Source organism: Thamnophis sirtalis, unplaced genomic scaffold (assembly GCF_051295495.1).
Source record: "Thamnophis sirtalis isolate CommonGarterSnake01/CBP01778 unplaced genomic scaffold, rThaSir2_p1.2 scaffold_8, whole genome shotgun sequence".
Lineage (NCBI taxonomy): Eukaryota > Metazoa > Chordata > Lepidosauria > Squamata > Natricidae > Thamnophis > Thamnophis sirtalis.
In genome coordinates, this window is record NW_028261388.1 from 24,752,356 (window position 1) to 24,777,399 (window position 25,044).

Here is a 25,044-nt window from a genome sequence, read left to right on the forward strand (position 1 = left end):
AGACCTAGCACTCTTCTTCCTTCATTTAACATTGTTAAATAATTGGGGGATTAGCACTTTGCCTAACGTCTTTCTTGGTATTGCAATGTATGTCAGAAGTAATCACAGTGTAATTAAATCTGCAGGTACATTGTGGGACTCAGTATAAAATTCTGCACCAATTAAATTCCTCTTCTACTGAAGGATAATTGAACTTCACCAAGCAAAATGTGTTTTCTGCTAGCAGATTCTGATAACTTTGCAATGTAGCAAATGTGGAGGTTAAGAACAAAATAATGGGCAACTTTGGCAATAAATTGTACAGTAGATAACAGATATTAATTATGGGCAAATATGATGTTAATGTCTGCCTGGTATTTAGTAAAATACTGTAACTATACATTATGAAATGATCCTTTGTATGTTGTTGTTTTTATTATAGTTACTTTATTCAGGAATTGTTAAAACCAAAGTTTCCAGTAAATACTTGTATGTTAAATTGGCATGGTAAATGTGTCTGACATTGTTAAATAATAATAAAATAAAGACAGACAGAAAATAGAACCAATGAGCAAAAACATCACTATACTCCTCAGCCTGCTATTTTAAATTTGTTATTGTACAAAAATAATACACTTTAATCATTAGATATAACTTTTACTATTTTTATTGTTTTAGAAAATAAAATAAATCTGGGAATCTTCTCAAAATATTCAATATTGTCTTGCTTTCTTTTAAACTAATGTTTAGAAAACATAAAAAATGCCAAGCTATCTGATTCTGTGCCAAATAGAAGCCTAACAAGAAGCCATGATAATATTTTGTAATATTACTACAGTAACATTTCCTTCTTTTTGTATTTAGTATATGGGGTTTTTTTTAACATGGAATATTTCAAATTATTATTATTATTACAGAATAGTCAGATTTTCTGTATTCAATACAATCAGTCTCTGATGTATTTAATGTTACAAATATATTTTTGTTCAATGTATGTGATTGTATGTGAATATTTGTGCAAATATTTATTTACAGAGCATTCACTGGCGAGAAGCCCTGAATATACTTAAATTGGTGGTTGCACGCTCAGCAAGTCTTGTTCTACCCTCTTATCAGCATAGTGATATTTCAAAAATGGAAATACATTGCATCTGGAATAATGCATCCAAGGAACTGCCTGGAAAAACTTTAGAGTTTCAGTTTGATATTTCTGAGGTACTGTATTTACCATAATTAAGATAACAATAGCATTTGGGCTTATATACTGATCCACAACACTTTATAGCTTTCTCTGGGAGGTTTACAATGTAAGCATTATTTGCACATTGCCCCCAACAATCTGTTTCCTCATTTTATCAACCTTGGAAGGATGGGAAGCTGAGTTAACCTTGAGCCCTGTCAGGATCGAACTCCACACTGAGGGCTGTGAGCTGAATTTGCCTGCAATGTTGCACTTTAACCACTGCACCACTAGTATACATATTATAAACTAATATTACAAACTAATGATTTAAGCAAAATAGGCAATTTAGCCATTATTAATTAATAAGATCATGTACAGTTCAGAGTTAAACCACATGCTAAGAGTTGCTATATGCACTGTGAGAATGACATATGTCAATTTTAAATTTTTATTGATGTTTTACTTTAAGACACCAATTATTGGCAAGCGGTATGATGAGCTGCAGACTTCTTCGGGTCGTGATGGAAAACATAGAATAATGCCTGTCACAAGAAGCACATCTTCAACATCTTCTGGGTCTAATTCCAATGTCCTTGTGCCTGTTAGTTGGAAAAGACCTCAGTATTCCCAGGTAAATTTCTTACTGATTTTCTCTAATCAGTGGTTTGTTTCATTCGCTTTAGTTTTAATTATTGTTCAGAAATATAGAAATATTGTTTAACAAGTACTGAAATATTGAGGATCCAAACTGCACCAAAGTAATATTTTGTCAGATTAAATTATAATTAATTAATTAAAATTATGAAGAATTAGAGCCAGAGTTATGGTTTTCTTTACAAGCATTCCTAATTTTTCTCATTATTAAAAAAAATCATATGTGTAACATTATTATTTTTAAAATCTGTTCTTTCACCTTTATTTCTTTAAAGAAAAAAACAAAAGAAAAGTTGGTGCATGTTCTTAGTCTTTGTGGTCAAGAGGTTGGTCTGAGCAAAAATCCCTCGGTAAGTGTCATATTTTTTCTTACACCATTTGTGTACAATTAATTTATATCTTCAGTTTAAGATACTATCTTTCACTTGCCTGACATACTTCTCCTGAACTTACTGCTTCTGCTGGATTTGCAAGTGGAGGGCATTTTGGCTTTTGACAATCTTTGGCTGAGGTGCCAGTTGTGAGCCTATCAAGAGTGGAAGGCTCTGATACTGGGGACTTATGCCCTCGTCACCACTGGAATAATAATGCACTTTACATGGAATGTAGCATATCTTACATGCCAGCAGACAATACAATGCAATACAATAGCAGAATTGGAAGGGACCTTGGAGGTCTTTTAGTCCAACCCCCTGCCTAGGCAGGAAACCCTATACCATTTCAGACAAATGGTTATTCAACATCTTCTTAAAGACTTCCAGTGTTGGGGCATTCACAACTTCTGGAGGCAAGCTGTTCCACTGATTAATTGTTCTCACTGTCAGGAAATTTCTCCTCAGCTCCAGGTTGCTTCTCTCCTTGATTAGTTTCCACCCATTGCTTCTTGTTCTACCCTCAGGTGCCTTGGAGAATAGTTTGACACTCTCTTCTTTGTGGCAACCCCTGAGATATTGGAACACTGCTATCATGTCTCCCCTAGTCCTTCTTTTCATTAAACTAGACATATCCAGTTCCTGCAACCGACAAGAACTGCTCTAGCCATGTAACAGCATTAACTTCCAGTAGGACATGAATGCAATTCAAATTATTGACTTAAACATACGAAGCCCAACATAGGTTTGGCTCTGAGTATAATCAGGACTATCTCCTCCATGTGCAACAGTCTGTCCTTTAGGTTTAACAAAAGTATAGGTGTTAAGTGTTCTGTGTGTATGGGAAGTGCCAAAGTGGTGGTGGTCAGCAATAATGCTTTTCTGGATTGCCATGCCATCTTCTGGATTTTGTTACCCACATGGATATCATTCCAAAAAGCCATCATCAAAACTTTTCTGTAAGGCCTTAGAGGTATAGTTATGTATACTACGTACTTTGGGGCTGGCACCTGAAGTATAATTATTGTTTTATTGGGCATTGTTTTGTTTAATTATTTTAGCTTTATAATTTTATTGCATTTTGACAATCAGTCAAAATATCACTCAGTCTAATACTCAAATAAATAAAATACATACAGAAATACATTTCCAACTGCCGTGAGAATTAGTGTATCAGGTAAGTACCAACGCCTATTTTCCATGAAGGGCATTATTTTGTGAAAAAATTAATAGGTTCTACCATATTTAAGCCAAAAATGCACGTAAGACAAAATTACCCTTGTCTTTCACGTCATCCCATTTGTTCCTCTCTCTCTCTTCTATCCAGCATACAATTGGATAACAAATTCTTTTGTCCATTATATAATGCAGTTTAATAAAACACATTGTGTTAATTTTTATCTGAATTTTGTCTTTTATTTTATACTGACACTTCCTTTGAGAACTCTATATGCCCCTTATTTTTAAAGTGCAAATCTACATTATTTCTAGTAAATGAATTAGTAACAATGAAAGTATCTGAAATATTGGGATTGCCTAATTTTTGAGCTGGGATTTATTTTTTGTTTCAGGAATTCTACAGTAGTGGGACTGTATTCTCTCAAAATTTCTGCTGTAGGGAATGTCCAGTATCAGCATCTAGACTAGTTAAATTTTAGTAGAATAATAGATAGTGCATACCTATTTTTTTCATTTGGCTTATTTGCTTATAGTTTATGATCACAGTCTATCAAGAAGCAACTCTGCATTTTTCTGCAAAAAATTAAATTTAAAAACTAGATCAGCAAAAATGCTTCCTAAGTAATCCACATGTTTTAACTTGAACAACTGTGGGGAGTGGCTGATTTTATGAAGCTCCTTGAATGCTTATTTTTGTAGTTGCATCTTGTTTCTATAAATGCTTGGTCTGCAGCCATTAGGATGTAATTGGATGGGTTTCTACAATTCAGAGTTGTGTCTTTGTTTAAGTTTAATCTGAAGGCACTTGTCCAACATAAATAATAAAAAAGAATCTTCTAAAAATACTCTGAAGGAATTAGGTGTGTACTGAAAATACTGTTTCTGAATAGTCCACTAGTTTTAAGGCTAGTAGAAGGAACCATAGAAGAATTTTTAAAAGAAAGTCATCCCTTTTCAATGTTTAGGTCATTTTTTCTTCCTGTGGAGATTTGGATCTGATTGAGCACCAAAATAGTCTGGTAGCTTCAGAAGACGGACAACGTGAACAAGAGAATATGGATGATTCTAACAGCGAGCAACAGTTCCGAGTCTTTAGAGATTTTGATTTCCTAGATGTGGAATTAGAAGATGGTGAGGTACGGTACATTCTTTTTGAAAAACCTTTACTCTTGTCATAGATTAAGCCCCATATTTGCCCTTCGAATTAGTAATAGTGTTCTGTTTATATTTTAGTAAGTGCATAACTGAGTAGCTATAATCTTGATTTTGCATGAACATTTTCAGAACGTTTTTAACAATAGGGGGTAAAAGGATATAACACTCGGCAAGTTACCATGCCAAATATATTTTAAGGTTTATGTTACTTTGCTGCTCTGCATGGAAACCTTAGCACAACGTTAGAGCTTAATAAACTACTCTAATACTAAAATTAAAGCTAAACATCTTGTTTTCCATACATTAAAATAAAATACAATACTTTAAGCATTCTTAACCATCTGCCTGACATGCTGATTGATGATCTGAATACATACCTCATAAACCCATTGCACAACCATTATAAGAGCAGGCAATTACATCAATGACTTTCCAGAAAGCTAAAGCTTTCTCTGTGTAAATCTTTAATGCTTCCACTACCTTAAGAGAGTGCACTTAGAAAGCCTGGTGGTCTGTAGAAGAAAAACAGGAGCTTGAGGGCCTGTAATTATGTCTCAGCAGGTAAAGGCTTGTCTGTTTTAATTGAAGTTGCTGAAAAGTTGCTGCTAGCAGATTACTAGCATTTAATCTGCATGTCTTGTTTGTGTTTTTTATTTTATTTCTAAATAATATTTTTGTAGCTAATATGGATCCCTTCCCTCTAGAAATAACTGCTTCTGGTTAATTAGAGAAAAGATCAGCATTTGGTGCTAAAGAACACTGCTTAGTGTTCTGACAATATCTCGGCCCATTCCCTTCTGCAAAGAAAAACAGAAAGTGAATGTAGGAAAGAAAGGGGATTCATAAAATAAGAAATAATTTAGGGAAGGTAATATCACCTATGAGCCTCTCTTCAAGCCTGTAAATAAATCATCTTGCCACATTAAAGATAAAGATCCCCTAAATAACAGGTCAGATATTGGCTGTCCTGAAGAGGGAGAGACAGGAGAAGTAGCAGCAACAATTTGGTGTCTTGATCTGTTCAGAAACTTATTCAGCTAATGTCAATGATGAGAGAGGGTGAGAGAGCATCTGATATTAGCTACTTACAGGGTCTGAAGCATATCTATCACTACCAAGCTGTTTGATTTTGAATTCCATTATTCTACTTTTGATGAGCTGAACTGGAAATAAATTAATTGAAATAAAACCCAATTTTTGCCCTGTGCTATGTTTAAATTTGGAATATTTTAACAAAGCATCCTAAAGAAAATATATTTCCTGTAGTAACAATGTTTTGTAAGTAAAATGATGCAAGGAATTTTAAATAATTGATCTGGAATTAGAACAGGAATTATGGTACAAATTTTATTCTTTTGATAGCAAAACTCAGAGCCAAATCTGCTGAATAATTCCTGAAATTCTACATTTCTTTCCAACAGTTATCAATGTGAGATATTGATAATTAGGTATTCTAAATATTGAGCCTGTACTTCAGCTGGGACAGTAGGTATCAGGATACAAAGTGGAATGTATGTATAATGGAAAAACATGTTCAGTAACAATAGCAATGTTGCTAGGTGGTGGTGTAATATGTTTCCTGTTATTGACTCTAACTTCTTTGCTCTTAACAAATAAAAAAATAAAAAGCAGATTCTGTCTCAGGGAAGAAGGTAACTCTGTTTTGGTTTTCAAGAAAATTCTATGCATGTCCCCTTCATGTCCCTCTGAGTACATTAGGTCTTCCTCCCTGGTTTGTGTGTAGAATTTGGCTCATTTTCTTACTGTTGCTTTAATAGATCTGAACTTATGAGATATAGAAACGAATTAATGTCAACAAATTAAACCTGTTCTAGGATTCCCCCCCCCCACTTTTTAAGCATATCTTTTGTGTGAATATGAATTTAATTTAGTTGGATCATTTAGTTGGGTTAAGAGATAAGTGATTTAGTATTTTAATTTGTTTTTCAAACCAATGTTACAGTATTTTAAGCTTTTAAAAATGAAATACAGGAATAAATTGGTCAGCTGCAGTAATGACTGTAAGTATATTTAAATCAAATATGTTTACACAAGCTTTTCTTTATTTGTTTCCTATTTGTTATATCTGCTATTCAGGAACTTCAGGTAAGATAATGCTATTTGAACTCATGTGCTAGTAAATGTAATGCATTGTTTGTATCCTATAATATTTACTGAGCCGCTCTTTCAGTATGTGTATGTTTGTTTACATGTATGAAAGTTTTATACTTAAGCACAGGTTTAGAAATGTTTTAGAATTCAAAGGCAAGTGTTTCAAGGTTTTTATAATACCCACAGTAAGACCACAATTCTCATCCATTGTGAAGTCTACAAATCATGAGTTTGACAAGATCAAATTTAACCCACTTATTTGTACATTCTGGTTGTGGTTTAAATATGACAGGATTTTTGTAAAACCATAAATTATGTATAGCTTAATTCTTGCATAATTATTATGAGAGATGGTATGAAATGTAGTGTTTGCATTTTCCATAGCTGTCTTAGCACTTCAGGGATCCTTGGGAGTTTTGCACAATTGCCTAGGAGATCCTGTCAAATTCTATTCTGTGATAGCGATTGTGAGAATAGCAAAATAAGCAATATATTTTTTGATATATATTCTTGACAGATGACGTAGGAAATATTTGTGGGAGGAAAATATTTATATCAATAAGCTATCTAAGTATAACCTTTTCATTTTTATTTTTATTTTATCATTGTAATAAATGCCGTAAGAAATTCCACACAGTTAGATTAGCACAGTTTAAAATCTTATAAAATGTTGCTTTCTAATAGGGGCTCCCCAAAAGTAAACTTTCAATTCACTAGCACAAATAATGAGATTATGTGTTTTTGACTCATAGTGACCACATACAGACAAATAATAAGAACAGTCTGTTAATATTAGACTGTGCCACAAATGGAAAAAAGTGTAAGGAGAATTGGAGTACATGCTATTAATCAAATTCATTCATGTTTTAAGCTAATTGTAAAGATCTTCAGTGTTTTCAATGATAAAGATTCATTTTTAGAAGTGAGCAAACCTGTCAACACATCAATGACTGGAAAAAAAACTATTAGACGTTCTGCCCAATTAAATACTTTAATACTTGTTTCTATGGAAGCAAGTGTAAGTGCACTATACAATGGTAACTAGATTTAAAATGTAAACATAGAAGATTTTTTTAAAAATTAAACTATTGTTAAATAAGAAATATTCATGTTTTTTACACATAAAATAATTTTAGGTTTATTTTTAGAAAATCAGGATTAAAAATAAAGGCTCTTTTGATTTTGGAATCTTGAATTATGAATGCTAATTTGAGTATTCCATTTTATTTTAATTCTGCTCTTCAACATTGTAGAGGGAGGGAGGGAGGGAGGGAGGGAGGGAGGGAGGGAGGTAGCAGTGACGTGCGGTGAGGTTTATGGCTGGTGAGGCAAAAAGAAAGAAAGTGGCTTTTGCCCGCCCCGCCGCTATGTCCGACATAGAGGCGTCCCCGCTTTCTTTCAAGAAAGAAAGCAGCTTTTGCCTGCCCCGTTGCTATGTTCGACATAGAGGCGGGACACCTCTATGTCGGACATAGCGGCAGGGCGGCCAAAAGCCACTTTTTTTCTTTTGCAGCAAAAGAAAGAAAGCGCCAGCCCACCAGCAGAGGCGGGTAAAAGACCTGCTTCTGCTGGCGGGCTGCCCCGACACAAAGAAAGAAAGCTGGCGGGCTGCCCTCCCTGCCTCTCCTACCCCCTTCCCTCTGAGTGAAGAAACAAACACTGCCCCAACACAGAGAAAGAAAGCTGACGGGCTGCCCTCCCTGCCTCTCCTACCCTCTTCCCTCTGAGTGAAGAAACAAACACACACACACACACACACACACACACACACACACACACTACTTACAATTACTTACAAATTACATTAATTTTGAATTCCTCCCCCTCCCTCCGACCCACATACCTTTTCCAGCTGTTTCACAATCACAGAGGATTTCAACTCTGCTCTTGCGTGCCATTATGAAAATGTAAAATTATAAAAGGAAAAAGGCAAGAACTGCTGAGGTCAGGCTGGGTTAGCTGCTGCCAGAGTCCCCAATGGGTGACTCTGCTTAACTGTTTAAAAAGCCTCTAAAAAAACGCCCTCTACAGGAGGAGGCAAGAGAACCACGTGCCTCATCTACATAAGGAATTTTTCGGCTTTTAACCCTTGCTTAACTCTGCTTGAGGGTTCCACCACAAAAGCGCGTAGGACAAAAGCGCGCTCGACAAAAGCGCGCTGTGACGTCATCACAGCGCGACGAAAAAGATCGAAAAAATGTAAAAATAAAGCTAAAACCTTCCCCTAACCCCCCCAAACCTAACCCTAAACCTAACCCTAACCCTAACTCTTAACCTAACCCTAAACCTAACCCTAAACCTAACCGTTAAAGTAACGAAAAACGTAACGCTAACCCTTATCCTAACCCTAACGCTAACGCTCTAAAGCTAACCCTAACCCTTACCCTTACCCTAACCCTAACCCTAACCCTAACCCTAACCCTTACCTTTATGTGAATCGGCTTGCTTTAATTTAATTTTTATTAATTTTTATTTGAATTTTTCGATCTTTTTCGTCGCGCTGTGATGACGTCAAAGGCGCGATTTTGTCGATCGCGCTTTTGTCGTCCGCGCTTTTGACGGGTCACGCTGCTTGAGTGATCATAAAGTCAGACTAAATGAGGCACATGGTTCTTCCACGTCCTCCTGTAGAGGGCACTTTTTTAGAGGCTTTTTTAAACAGTTAAGCACTAAGCAGAGTCATCCACTGTGACTCTGGCAGCAACTAGCTCAGCCTTTTTCCTTTTACTTTTTTTTCTTTTCATGATGACAGTGGTGAGACCCTGCCTCCCCTGCCACCCCTGACTGCACGTCACTGGTAGGTAGGTAGGTAGATATGACAGACAGACTGACTGAGCAAGCAAAGTTCTCAAATATTTTGGGATTTTATATTGCTCCTGTTATCGTAAAGGAAAAACATATAAACTGATATTCAAAATACTTTTTTTAACTGTATGAACAAATAGTTTTATATGTGTAGAAGCCCCTCATAATAGACATTGCTCTTTACTTACTAAGTATGTACGTTTAAGGATACCTCATAATTTTAAATTTTCAGTCTTCATTGTCAGACATATGAAAATAAATAGAATTTCATCATTCAACCATTCCAGAAATTAAAGCTTTGAAAATAGAAGAGTTTTAGAGAAAATGATCATAATATTATTAAGCTTTCCTCCATAAATAGCTATGGTTTTATATTTCCAGATTTAAAATATATAATAAAGGATATATATACATATATCCTTTAAATGCACAAACTTATAAATGTTTTTTAAAATGTCAGGTAGGAAGAATTTGTTGTCTAGTAGCAGAGAAAATAAAGCACTGCTATGATTGCAGGGTGAAAGCATGGACAATTTCAACTGGGGAGTTCGTAGGCGTTCTCTTGACAGTTTGGACAAGTGTGATATGCAGCTTCTGGAAGAAAGCCAGCTCTCAGGAAGTATCCCCAGTCTAAACAAAATCAACCATGAAGATTCTGATGAATCATCGGAAGAGGAGGACCTTACAACAAGTCAAATCTTGGAACAATCAGAACTTGTAAGTACTTAAGGTTAAGCTGCTAGAAACTAAACTGCATTTAAAAATGAGAAAAGGTTGATATTTGAATTCATTTCAAATGAAATTGGAGACCCTAACCTTTAAGTGAGTAAATATGTTCTGAATTCCTTCACCTTTTGAGAGTCAACAAATATGAAAACAAAAATGCCCAATTTTCAAAAGTTGCCAGATATTCTCGTATCATATACTCTCAAATCACTCTTTTTAGTAGAATATTACAAAAAGAAAAAACTTCACAAGGAGTCCGTATTTATTTTTAAAGATGTGGTTATGAAAATAATATATTCATGGTATTATTTTCACCAGAAGAAAATAATAAATAGTTTCAGGAAAGACTGTGGGAAAATGATGTCAGCTCTCTCCCCCACATATTCAGACTTGTATGGGACAGATAAAGGAGCAATCTTTGGGCAGTTCTCATTCAGTGGCTTTGGCCTGCCCAGAAGCATCTCCCAGAGGAATGTTCTCTCTTTCTTTCTTTTTTAACAGATCATGACACTTTCCCCATCTGAGGACACAAATCACATTGATGCCCTTTCCACACCATGTGAGGCAGCAGCATCAGGTCCACCTCCTTTCAGTTCAAGAACTTCTAGCTTTAACACATCTTTGCCAGAAGTGAATAATCTCCAGGTCTCCGAAGATTCAAAGGTGAATGAATTTAAAATTTGAAGAAACAGTGGGCCGGGGGGTGGGGGTGGTTAGGACACATATTTGCTAAAAGATTAGGTCTGCAAAATAACATTTTACTGTTCTGTATAACAAAGTCAGATGCTTTTGGCCACCACATTAAATATATAAGTTTCTCAAGTTACTCTGGAAAATGTTGGCATTACACTTTTACAGCTATAATAGAGCAGTGCAATAAATGGTCTGTGGGAGTTAATATGAATTCTATTCCATCCCCTAAATGTGGGAGTACTATTGTGCTACTGACTGTAGTGGATTCAATTTTTGCTTGTTTGGGCTACTTTGAGAATGCTGTTTACAGTATGCAGAGTTTTGTAAGTCTCAAATGCCTGAAACAAAGCTTATCGTGGACACAACTATGAAAAGTTAGTAAAATTAATAATGGCTTAGTAGATTTGCCTTGGTTGTGCTTGTAATTTCTGTTTTCTTCTCTTAGAAATACGCTCTTTTAAAAATGTTCAGTAAATTTTGTGAGATAGGATTTCCCCCCCATATACTTCGGTCCTGTTTTTTTTCTTCCTTCCTTTGCTCTAAGTAACTTTTTGGTTTGATTGCTCATGTTTGGAATTTTCATGCAAATGAATACTTTTAGCTCCATGCAGCTGTATAACAAATACTACATCATATCATATGACCATATTTGATAAAGGAACTTTTATTTAGCTGTATCCATATTATTTGACTTTATAAGCACATGTAAGTGACTTTGTCTTGGCTTAGAAGTAATCAGAACTAATTTTAGCTAACAAGAGTTGTAAGCTAGACTCAGAAATTTAAAATCATTCTGGAACAAAGCAAGAGCAATCCACTACATTGTTTCTAGGAGTAGCATGGGGACACATTCATTAAGTTATTTGAAACAAAATTCAGCTCAAATTGTAATATAGATTGCACTAATAATTGTAACTGATTCCTTTAGGTGGAAGGTGCCCAAGAAGAAGAAGATACCTCAGTTCAGGAAGATGATCTATCTGGCTCTACCAGTGAACTCCCACCAGCATTTGAATATAGTGATAGTTTTAGTCTAGATATGACTGAAGCTGAAGAAAAAGGTGACCGACTGCTAGACCAATATGCACTTGCCAGGTGGGTTGCTTGCTTGCTTCCTCCCTCCCTCCCTCCCTCCCTCCCTCCCTCCTTCCCTTCCTTCCCTTCCCTTCCCTTCCTTCCTTCTCTTCCTTCCCTTCCTTCCCTTCCTTCCTTCTCTTCCTTCCCTTCCTTCCTTCCTTCCCTTCCTTTTCCTTCCTTCCTTGGAGTTTAAGGCAATATATATAGCACTTTCTTCCCTTGTTCCCAATAATAACCTCCCTCTTTGGCTGCGGGTTTGAGTGGCCGATAGTTGCCCAATAATATTCTGTGGCCATTGGTGGAATACAGCCTTCTTGCTCTTAGTCCAGCACCTTTGTTGCTGCTCCAAACCAGTTGTGTTTTACACCAGACTTTACTTCTTTTCATATGAATATATATATTCATATTTATATATTCTTCATACAGTATTTACTTGAAAGGAAAATGTATTTTTAGATACAGACCAGTGGTGGGTTTCAAATTTTTTTAGAACCTCTTCTATAGGTGTGGCCTGCTTTGTGGGAGTGGCTTGCTGGCCATGTGACCAGGTGGGAGTGGCTTGACAGTCATGTGACTTGGTGGGCATGGCCAACTTGTAAAATATGGTGAAGCTCACTTAACAATGCTCTTCTTTAGCAACCAAAATGTTGGCTCAGAAACTCTGGCATTTGAAGCACGCAAGTCTTAAAGCTGTCAAGTTACAAGACCCTTTAGAAAAAAAACCCCAGAGATGTTCAAATTTGACAGCTTTAAAACTTGTGGACTTCAACTCCAGAATTCCTCCTCCAGTCATGTTGGCTCAGGAACTCTGGCATTGAAATGTGCAAGTCTTAAAGCTGTCAAGTTACAAGATCCTTGAACCCCTAACCCTTTAGAAAAAAAACCCAGGGGTGTTCAAACTTGGCAGCTTTAAGACTTTAAGAATTAGATAGGACTCTTAGAGGCTGGCAGGGCGATTGGTGAGCCAGTCAATTAGTGAGCAGCGGGCGAGGCAAGCATGGTGAGGACGGGCAGTGGAAAGGAGCTGGAACTGGTTCTAAACGGCACGGTAAATTTGTGGACCCTCTTCTATAGAAGAGGTTAGAACTGGAAGGAACCCAGCCCTGATACAGACATAGTCGTGTCTGTGTTTTTGTTGTCTTGTTTTCTTTTGAGGCACCACTCATACAATCAAAGTTGTGTTTCTTTATACATATATTTATGTATGAGAGCAGTTTTATCTATATTTGTTTTTAATAAACTAAAAGTGCACTGCACGCAACAAAATTCACAGCATAGCAAAGCATAGTAAAATGGTTCAAATAAACGAAAACTATTTCTTAAAATAAAACTAAGGGGAAATGTTTAGAAATGTAACATAAACTTCAAGAGGCGGAGGTTTAATGGTAGGTATGCCAGGGTGAATTAAAAAATGTACACATGGCAGAGTTTAAGAAACGGTTCATGTCAAATCATTAAACTCATTAATGTATGAAAACCAAGACCTTTTAGACACCCTATCTATCCTATCTAACATTTTGATATTTTCTTTGTTACAGTTTTGGTGAAGGTGATCGCACTGCTTCACCCCAACTTTCCCCATTCTTTTCTGCTATCCTAGCTGCATTTCAACCTACTGCCTGTGATGCTGCAGAAGAAGCTTGGCGTAGTCATATCAACCAGCTTATGTGTGACTCAGATGGGTCCTGTGCTGTTTATACTTTCCATGTGTTTTCGTCCTTGTTTAAGGTAAGGAAATGGTTCTAGAATCCTATACTATCAATCCTAGGTAAATATAACAAGCTTATAATTTGTAGTACAAGTGTCTAGAAGAAGAAAATTCCCTTATCTTTCATTCTTTAAATCCCTAGTTTACAAAATTTATGCATTCCTAATTCTCGTGCTCAAACCTTCCTAAAGGTGCTTTCACGTGGACCTTTTAAATGAGTATAGAACAGAATAGAATAGAATTTTTTATTGTTTTGAAATAGAGAACCATTTGCATTGCTTCAAGAAGACTCGGTAAAGTTTGTTGAAAATATAGCAGAATTATCATTCTGGGATTTTAAAGCATACTTGCAATAAACATTAAAGGTACCAGTGTTACACCTAACCACTTGGGGAAGGAGGAGAGTTGAGACAAAATTGTAGATATTCAAACACATCTACAGTATTTTGAACATTATATACAATGTCCTTTATAATAAAACCCTTAAATCGAGATGAATGTTAGTTAACATTAACATTAAATTCTTCATTCAAGAAGAAATTGAAAAGCAATACTCTACTGGGAAACAATCATGCCGGGACATAACCTTTTACTTTTAAATAATCTTGTTTAGCAGGAAAACCATTTGAAATTGTTTAGTCATGAAACAAATCTCACATCCATTTAACAGTTCTGTTTTATATAATATACTCATTTGGTAATAACACACCCTGATAACTCTGTTTTGTTATCCAACACAACAAATTCCCACCATGGTTTTCAGATGATAAACTGAAATTATTAATAGTTGTTTCCAGTTAGAACAGAGTATTTCTTAGGGGAAAACAATCTCAATGAAGAAGAAAAAAAGAGATTCTACTCTCATAGTTTCCAGCTGAACCTCTCTGTGTAAGAACTTTTTCAAGCAATACTTACAAATTTTGTATATAATAAGTACATGTTTAGAAGCCTCTCCTATGATTCTCTTTTTTTAAATAATGATTTTATTAAACATTATGGTTAAACAGGTAAAAAAACTAGTATAGACTACAAAAATAAAAGAAAAACAAAAGTAGAAAGTGCAGAAAAAGAAAAAGTATTGTAGAAATAAAAATAGAAAAAAAATAAAAAATAGCAAGGAAATAGAAAAAATATATACAAAAGTAGCAACCTAACCTCTCATAAGAGAAACTGTGTAAGAACATTATTCTGACAAGCACAAACACACTGCAGCAACCCAGAACACCAGAAAAAGGAAACAGGCCACCTATAAAATATATTTCAATAAAAATGGAGACGCACACAACTTTATCTAAAAGTGCCTGACCACTCAACCCACTACAGGACAACCAATAAATGCTATGAAAAAGATAACACTGTCACACATCAAAAAATTTCAGAAACAACCACAAACTAGTACAACCACATTGCATTACCATCGCACACAAGCAAGCAAAACTTTCCAACACTTCCTAACTAAACCAAAAGACCCAGTAGCCCCAGAAGAAAAAACAGGAGTCATCTACACAACATACAGTTGTAACAACCACTAAATAGGACAGGCAGGAAGGAGACTAGCATAGCACATTAATAAATACCTGTGCTATACAAAAAGTTAATAGTGTATAATTAGGCTGTTACAGATATGCATATATCCTTAAGACCATAAATATATACCCCACTTACGTTACATATTTCATTCTGAATCATACAAAAAACATCATTACATGTACTCCTTGACTTACCACTGGTTCCTTAACAACTGTTCAAAGTTATGGCAGACTGGCTTGAAAGCTACTTATGACCCAGTTTCAAATGTATGGTTGCTTATGACCAAGCACAGGGTTCTGCAGCATTCACCCATCCCACCCTGCCAAGTAGGAACTCATTCACCCAAGGGAGATCAGACAAGCTGTAGCATCCAGCCTCTCCTTGCTTGCACACTCCAGCAAGCCTGATCTCCCCCAGGTCGCTGGGTGGGAAGGAAGCTGAAAGGCTCTGAGGACCCCAAGGAGCGAGAAGCAGAGAATGGGGTGCCTGAGGTTGAGGAAGCCTGGGAAGCCTAGGGAAGGCAAGCCTGGGCCTGCAGTAGGCTTCTCAGGGCCTCCCTCACCCCTGAGGAACCCTGTACCCTCTTAACAACCCATACGTTTGTTTCAACAACTGCATCAGGGAGAACAGAGGATGGGTCTTGTCATCATTTGCAACCTTAAATGGGCAAGCTCTGTTATGGTCGTAATGCAAGAACTGCTTATCTATGAAACTTAAAGATGCATTAGATTCTACAGCAAATGTAATTCTACTTTACAGAATATTCAAAAAAGATTCTGCTTTCTAACTTGTGACGCTGCCAGCTATCTCGGTGATAATCTGCGAGGAATTGGCTCAAAGTTTGTGAGCTCATCACAGATGCTGACTTCGTGTTCCGAATGTCCTACCCTTTTTGTAGATGCTGAAACCGTGAGTATATTTACATAAGCAATCACACAAAAGCAGCATGTTAATTAGAATTATGTGGATGTGTAATTTCATCAGATCTTTTCATGATCAGCATGTCAGTTTTCCTGAAAATCTGTTCCCTGGATAATTAGAAATACATTGCATAATACGGAGCCTTACTGCATAATTATATATTTTTTAATTTTTTAAATTTATTTGCATCCCATCTTTATTATTATTTTTACAATTAACTGAAGATAGCAAACATATCCAACACACCTTTCTTCTCCATTTTCCCCACAACAACAAGCCTGTGAGGTTGGTTGGGTTCAGAATGAGTAACTGCCCAACATCATCCAACTTTCATGCCTAAGGCAGGACTTGAACTGACTCCCACTTTCTATCCAGATGCCTTAATCACCAAAATCTGTTTTTATATGAACTACTATGTCAGACCATAAATGTAAACTTACATCACCAAAGTGCTACCATTCAAATTCCAAACCATTTTCTTCATGAAGTAGGCTAAACTAGAGTCTGAAGGTTGAATCACAGCACCTGGATTTAGTTTCTTGTTAGTCTGAGACATTTTGCTGGTCACCCAAGCAGCTTCATCAATCACAGCAAGTTAATCAGGCAAAGATTGCTTGGAATGTACCAACTCCTCCCACATCAACCTCAGGCATTTCTTCCTTGAAGTGCATTAAAATATGTCAGTGCACATTCTCAGCCATCCAGGTAAAGTTGTCTGAAGATTGAGTCATGACAACTGGACTTATTTTCTTGATTTTTGAGATGTTTCGCTGCTCATCCAAGCAGCTTCACCAATCAGAGCAAGTTTGTTAGGAGGAGAGGTTGTTGCAGGAGGAGTTGGTACATTCCAACGATTTTCTGCCTAACTAACTGTCTCTGACTGATGAAACTGCTTGGATGAGCAGTGAAACATTTCAAACTAACAAGAAAATAAGGCTAGTTTCCATGAGCCTTAAGACAACTTTATCAGGATGACTGACAATCTTCATCAGCTAGATCATGGGTGTCAAACTCGATTGCGATACGTCATGATAATTGCTTTTTTGTCTTTGTGGAGTCTGGGTGGGCATGGCCTGTGTGTGATTTATCTGGGCTGCAGGCTGCCAGTTTAACAGGCCTGAGCTAGACCAGAGAGTTTCTCTGCAACATCTGATCTCACATGAAGCATTGTGCCTCAGACAAAGCCATTCTTCATGACCATTCCAGAGTTTAATTCTTATGGGATCGTCCCTGCTGATTTTCATTACTCAATGAGAGCAATTTTACCAGTCTTTGAAAGAAACAATGTTCACTGAAGCATCTTTATTTTTTTCCAGCTTCTCTCTTGTGGGCTTCTAGAGAAATTAAAGTTTAGTGTCTTAGAACTACAAGAATACTTGGATACATATAATAACAGAAAAGAAGCAACACTTTCTGTAAGCATGATCGTTATGTTTTGTCTTATGTTGATTTTGTCTTACTTTTAAATATAAAATCTGAAAGGAAATTTAGTTCATCAGTAAACCATTTTTTGGAGAACACAGAGCTAGTTAATGCTGATGTATATTCATTATTCTCAGAATATACTGTATGTTAAAGATTTTAATTTTAAAAACTTAAAACATTTTAGGAAGTAAACAAGACTTTAGGGATTGGAGTTATCATAATGTGATTAAATTTGATTAAGTTACAATGTAGTATCTACTACATTTTCATTCAAGAATTTTATATTCAGTAATGTAATGCATCCTTTCTTAGATTTATTCCAGAAAATATTTAGAAATTCAGTAAAATATATATTATCTCAAAAGTATGATTTTTGAAAAACTGAAAGTGTATGTCTTCTGTGCTAATGCCTATATAAATATGTGTGGGTGTGTTTGTGTATGTATGTATGTATACACATATATACATATATATTATTTTTTACAAACAGTGGCTGGCAAACTGCAAGGCAACTTTTTCAGGGGGTTCAAGAGATGGGGTTATCACTTGTCAGCCAGGAGATTCAGAAGAAAAGGTAATAAAAAATTTGGGTTATATGATGGTGTTTCTGGAGGAAGATCTTTGTGTGCCTTGTATTGATTTCAATTTCAGTCTAATACCATAGCAACTATGAAACTTAATATAAGCAGATTCTGAATTATTCTTATATATGCTGAAGAGAGGTTTATATTCCCATGTTTGTTTGAACATTGAAAAATCCCTTCTCCCTTCAAATCCCCATCAGTATGTCAAAGTACATGTACATATCTAAAAATCATGGAAATTTATTAATTTAATTGCTGTGGCCTCCCATTTCAATCAAATGCCAATAATGGAAAAAGAAACAGGCATTTCTATGGAAATTTTCAGTCATCCAAGTCATGGTTATCCCAAAGGTGCTTTTTAAAGAGGCAACAGGACTTTCTGATTTTTTTTTAAAGACGTTTTGCTTCTCACCCAAGAAACTGTGGGGAGAATGCCTCTAATGAGTCTGTGCATGGATTTGAAGGGAATCTTCAAATGGGCCAGCCTCCTCCGCCAGAAGAAGGTTGTCTTCCAACAGCCATCCTCCAGCTCTTCAAAGGCTTTTTCAGGTTGTTCACGTACATATACAGTATAGAGATTAGCAACAAAAGGCCTGTGCCTGCTCCTGCACTCAGAGGTGACACAGGAAAGCCCATTCAAAGCTGCCTCGACTTTAATGACTTTGCAAACAACCCCTTGAACATTTTGCACATCATTGCTATCTAATCAGAAAATAGATATGTATTAGTGATAGGGTTATGTCACACTTTGGACCAGAAGGCAAAAAACGGCTTTGAAGTGAATATAGTAGCATTGGTCCGTAACTCCTTAAAGTAGCTATGCCTTTTCCAGGATTATTCATTTACTGCAAAAGCATCTTTTTGCCTTCAAGTCAAAAGCACTTGAAAAAGCATGAAAGGATGATCTAGAACTTCGGCTTACATTCACTTTGGGAAAGAGGTGGAATAAATGGCCTAATTTGTTTAAGTACGTATATATTATGTTTAAGGCCTTATAGGCCAGCCTGCCAACTCTGAGCAGTTTAATCCTCTAGCTGGAATTAAAATCCACTATTAGTTTGAAAATAACCACATAAACTTAAAAAGAAATGTTCAGATAATGTAAGTACCATACCAGAAAATAGGGAGTACTAGTTTGATCATGCCTGCTAACTTATCACATAAATAGATATGAATAATAAACAAAGGATTTCATCATTCCTGTCATACCTAGTCTACCAAGGTCCTCTCCAACCTTGTGATTCTGTGATGCAAATCAGTTACTTTTACTTGATCCACTTGGAATAGGACATAACATCCTCTTCTCTTCTGGCCTATTAATATGTTCCTGTTTAAGAAGCTCTTAAATCAACATTGAAAACATATTTTAATGTTAATGGACTGTTAATTCTAATGTCTTTGTGTGAATCCAGTGCTGAATAATACACTGGTCACTGGGGACATACCATGTTCAGAGTCAGGGGCTGAACAATATATTCTGCATTTATGTATTTCTTTGCAACGCATAGAAAGCAAAGCAGTACTCAGTACTTATGGCCTATTGCACTCCTAGTCTCAACGTAGGACAGTTTCTTTGCAAAAGGGTTGGAGATGAATTTCACTTCAGCTTCTTTGAAACAATAGGATTGAGAAGAATTATGAATGAAGGCAGCATATCTGCCATAACTGAAAAAAAATAGCTTATTCCCAGGATCTAGAGATTGCAGATAATGTTACAAAGGTCATCATGTAGCTTGAATGTATTTTTCCCCTGTAAAGTTTTGAATATTTTGATAGCTTTTGGTTTCTTGATTTATTTGCAGATTACTCTTTCAACTTCCCTTCTGTCATAATGTACCTGTGTTATTGGTTTAGTCAGTGCTAAAAATATTTGTTTTTACTTTCCCACATAATCAGTTTTCTCTCTTTGCACTGGGTCTCCTCCCACAGTTTTTGGCCATATGCATAAAATAAGAAAGAGAAAGTAAACCTTTGTCCTTATTTTTGTTTGTGGAATTAGAGAATGTTCAGCTTTAACTTTTCATCGGCATGTTTATCTTTCCGAGATAATGAGGTTTTTAGTTTCCAACCCTCATAGAATTTAGCCAGTGATAATTATTTTAGTGAAAAAGCATTTATTAATGATCTATTGGTTTGTCCTGGCATGCCATAAGCTTTATATAGCCTGGCAGTGACCAAGTCCATTTGCCCCAAATCAGGGGGTTTTCTAACCAAATCTAACCAAATCTATCTAATGTAATTAAAACTGAATTTCTGATGCCTTTTTCCATCTAAATGACAATATATTTTAATTCACAGACCAAAGTAGCATTCCAGGGCTATATTTTGTGTCCCCTCTGGAGACAAGATTACATTATTAGAATGTGTTCATTCATTTACATTGAGTAATTCAAAGAAGATGATATGTTGCCTGATTATTATATTAGTTAAATTAAATATTCAGAGGGTACTTCAAGTCATGCAAAAAATTGGGATATTGGTTATAAGACAAACTCTGACAAAAATCTGTCAGATCTCACATCCCTTTCTATCTGACGGTTCACCGACAAATACGCGCTTGACAAAAGCGCACCAACAAAACCGCGCGAGTTCGAAATCGTGCCGACGAATGAGCACAGAAGCACACCGACAACAGCGCATCGACAGAAGCGCGCTCTAAACCTAACCCTAAAGGTAACCCTAAACCTAACCCTAACCTAACCCTGAACCTAACCCTAAACCTAACCCTAAACCTAAATGTAACCCTTACCCTAACCCTTACCTTAACCGTAATAGGGCTTCTGTCGGTGCTCTTTCGTTGGCGTGCTTCTGTGCTCATTCGTCGGTACGCTGTCAACATCGCGGTTTTATCACTGCAGTTTTGTCGGCGCGCTGTTGTCGGGCGCGCATTTGTCAGGTCACATCTGACTTCATGTTTAGTTCACCAAACCAGACCGAACTAGTTAAATGGCATTTTACAGGAAAGACTTTTTATATGTATCAACTAAAGCAATAAATGCTTAAAGTGCAATGTTTCCTATATTAAGTACATTATGATTAATTCACCAATAACTGGCTATAGTGGATTTCAGCTAACAACTTTGTTTGATGCTTAGCTGTGCTTTTATATAATATTGTACAGCAAGGCAACTTTCAGTCAAATATGCCGCTTTAGGATATTTCAGGATACTGCTGAGTAATTTAAAATCAATATTATTTTATTCATTTTTCATGCTGTACAGCAAACAGTTGTATTGGTTCATTCTGGCTAGGGAAGCAGAGTGGCCATAAAGAAAAGGCTAAGTAAGGAAAAATAGTCAAACCTTGAAGGTATGAGATTTAACACAAATTTGTACAAGTAGTCCTTGATGTACGACCACAATTCAGCCCAAAATTTCTGTTTCCCAGCAAATAATTGTTAATTGAGTTTTGACCCATTTTACAAGCTATTGTTGTTAAGTGAATCACTGCAGTTGTTAAGTTGCATGGTCTTTAAGTGAATCTGGTTTTCCCATTGACTTTGCTTGTCAGAAGGTGCAAAGGTGATCACATGACCTCAAGGTGCTACAACTACCCTAAATACATGTGAGTTGCCAAGCGACTGAATTTTGATCACATGACTAAGGCATACTGAAACAGCTGTAATTGTGAAAAACGGTCATGTCACTTTTTTCAGTGCCATTTTAACTTCAAACGACTGCTAAATTAATGGTTGTAAGTCAAGGTTACCCATATGTGGTGCAACTGGAGATACTACTAAGAAAAACCTTTTAAATGCCAAAAATTCATTGTTTTTATCCAATGAAGGATGTAGGCAGTGGTAGAATTACATATTTTATTTGTAATGCAACATAATTTAAAAATGGTGTATTAATGTCTAAGTGAAAAATAATAGGTTTTGACAACTTCTGGAGGTTCAAGTGTCATCATCATAATTTAGTATAATATTAGTAAACGTAATAGCTGTTTTAGTCATAATAATTAGGTAAGTTCATTGCCTTAGTCATACATGAAAAAGTGAGATAAAAGTTTAATAATAAAAATGACATTTTAATGTTATTTTTAATGTTTTTGTACTTCTGGGTATATAAACTCATACATTTTGGGATTTGTGTCCTATCATTATCATCAAAATATATCCAAATACTTCAGTTTTAGCTAGATTGTATAGATATAAATGCTGCATTTCTTAACATTACTTTCCATGGCAAATTAATTATGATTTGAAGTGCATATATAGCAAGAGAAAATCACTGAAGCAGGAGATCGTTGGAGGAGCAATCATCTTTCAGTTCCTTCGTTTTTTTCTACAAAGCTTCAGAAATGTTTGCTTGGTAGGGCGTTCTCTTTCTCCATTTCTTACAGTAATAGAGTGCTGGTCCTATTTGATGGGTCAATATGGCATTGGACATTAGAGTCACTGATCTAGGAAAGATGGTCCCAGAGTAGATTGTTCACACATATTGTATTCCTTATTTACAGTTGAGTAGATGTTTGAAAAAGAGCTTTCTTGAAATAAGTGACTGGTGCTATTTTTATTAGGAAAAAGAAATATTATACAGGCTCATGATTCACAGAATCATAATCTTTCATATTCAGGTTGGATATAACATGTTCTAGTGCAAATATTGATAGTTTTGTCAGCAGTTTGAATGCTATGGGCAATTTAATTTCTCAGCTATTGTAAGAAAATATTCCTATCATACGTTATATTTTAAAGATCTCAATACACTAAAATGATAGCTTAATTTACAAATGGCTTTCGGAAACAGGTTAACTATAGTTAACATCTATAGCACACATGAGGATTTTTACCAGAATCAGCAAGTACAAAATTGTACATACATTTTAGAGAATCTTTTAAGCACAATATAGATGAGATGGGGGGGGGGGTATTATTTCTTTTTATTTTCTTTTTAGAAAGGTATATGCTGCATATTCTGTCATTGTTCCAAAAGGATTACAACATACAGAAAATCTATTTTAAAAAATCATATAATCACCATCTTTAAAAAAAGATAATCTAAAAACATGAGGGAGCTTTAAATCGCCTCCTAAACTGTAATAAGTAGGTGGCAGAGCGTGCTGTTAAAAATCTGACAGTGAATATACTATAAATAACTTGGACCTGATCTCCTATTTCAAAAATGGGACAATCCTGCTTACCTTATATGTTTGCTTACCTCAACCCGCCTAAATATTGTTTGAAACCTGCATGATACTAAAAGAGCCTAATCAATTTGCATCCACAGCTTTTTAAAAATTTCTTAAAATAGAAATTTTAAGATTATGAAAACATAGACTTCATAATTCCAATATTCCAATGTCCTGTTTTTGTGACCTTTTCCTTCCAGTCTGTTGCATCTTGCTGATGAAAATTTTGGAAATCACAAGCTAGTGATTTATATTATTATATTATATTATTTGGCCAAATCCAATACAAACTATCTTATTATGGGATTTGATTTATTTTTCTTTCAGATCACTCTGGTCTATAAGAGAATTGCAACTATTGATTTTACAATTATGATTAAGATTTCTGAGCCATGCATGTTGTGTACTTGATACATCCTGAATCACTTTAGCAATTCAAAATAAGCTCTGCTAATTGTAGTAAGAGAGTAGTAGGAATGGCTGTGCTTTTCCAGTTGCATGCATTACACTGACACTTTACTTTCTTTCCTTTCCTTTTTCCTGTGCCATGCTTGCTGTGTAGCAAATGGAATCTCTTGCAGTAAGTTAAACATTCTTTTCATATTCTTTGTCCATTAAAATATGGACTAATACACTGTTTTAACTCTTAGCATGTTTCTCCCTTTTCACTTTCTTATTTATTCAGTGTACAATCATTGTTATTAAATCATTTGTTTTTATTTTATTTTACTGTACAGTTTCCCAGGTTCCTTGAAGGGAGCTTTCTTTGTTTATAAATTCTGATCATGTCACATTTAACTCCAATTATTATATGAATTTTATTTGAGAGTATATTAGCCTTCTTTAATTATCACGACACTCAGTTGCTTCTCTTCTAAATAAATCAAACTAATAGAATATTTTATTAAAGAAAGTGACTTGTTTCCTGATCTCATCAGCCATCACTGTAGCAAACTAGCTCCATTATTATTTCATAGGAGAGGACTGTTATTTGTAGCCTGAATTGATCATTTCTCTCAAAGACCAGATATCTAGTTATCAGTTACAAATTCACTATATGTGTTCATAATGCAAGAGAGGAATTCAACTGCTTTTAAGTGGCTACTGTTATAATGAGTTATCATCTAGTAACAAATGATAATCTACAACCACATGGATTGGTATGACATTAAGTAACTGAGTTTCAGAATTTAAAGTAGTCATTTGCAATCACTTACAAAAGCTATAGGGCAATAATTCCTAGTATAAGTACTTCTTTGAGTGGGCTCCAAAATAAAACTGGGTCCAGATCATACAATACCATCAAATTCTCCCAAGATTTTGGCTTTCTTACACCATGTTCATAAGATTTCAAGAGGGAAGGCTAGTGAAACAACAACAACAATAATTCTAATATTACAGTTCCAGAGTTTCAGGTTTTTGGTTTATGTGGTGATCCTGAAGGCTTTCAATGAAAATAAAATGTTCTAGATAAATGAAAATTTTAAGGAACAGCTGCTATAATTTTTAAAGTTAGGGAATTATCATGAACATACGTAAACCATGCAACAAATATAGAGAAAATCTTTTAATTTTAATTTATTTGGCTCAATTTAAGCAAGAGTTCCCATAAAAATTATTTACCTATTCCGAATATCTGAGTCCATAATTTATTTATTTATTCAAGGGGTCAGTAATTCCATGAAACTATGAATGAATTATGACCCCAGAATCCATTGTGCCATTTCACAATGAACCAAGTGATTTTGCAATGAAATCAACTATCAGCTCTGCCACTGGGAAACTGGAAATTTCACCCCGTAACAATTA

General features: G+C 35.5%; 1 protein-coding gene across 7 annotated transcripts in view; it reads left to right on the plus strand.

Moving 5' to 3' along the window:
- FRY (FRY microtubule binding protein) overlaps window positions 1-25,044 on the plus strand; it is a 183,113-nt gene that overhangs the window by 151,776 nt on the left and 6,293 nt on the right. For 5 of the 7 annotated variants that reach the window (XM_087721282.1, XM_087721276.1, XM_087721279.1 and 2 more), the window contains 12 exons: window positions 1,015-1,194; window positions 1,632-1,793; window positions 2,092-2,166; window positions 4,332-4,502; window positions 9,955-10,155; window positions 10,666-10,827; window positions 11,786-11,952; window positions 13,473-13,662; window positions 15,932-16,081; window positions 17,410-17,508; window positions 18,009-18,092; window positions 23,798-23,815. In XM_087721282.1, the coding sequence (XP_087577408.1) occupies window positions 1,015-1,194; window positions 1,632-1,793; window positions 2,092-2,166; window positions 4,332-4,502; window positions 9,955-10,155; window positions 10,666-10,827; window positions 11,786-11,952; window positions 13,473-13,662; window positions 15,932-16,081; window positions 17,410-17,508; window positions 18,009-18,092; window positions 23,798-23,815 (1,659 nt within the window). The remainder of the gene's footprint in view (window positions 1-1,014; window positions 1,195-1,631; window positions 1,794-2,091; window positions 2,167-4,331; window positions 4,503-9,954; window positions 10,156-10,665; window positions 10,828-11,785; window positions 11,953-13,472; window positions 13,663-15,931; window positions 16,082-17,409; window positions 17,509-18,008; window positions 18,093-23,797; window positions 23,816-25,044) is intronic. The other 2 variants (XM_087721277.1, XM_087721281.1) reach the window with 1 other exon arrangement.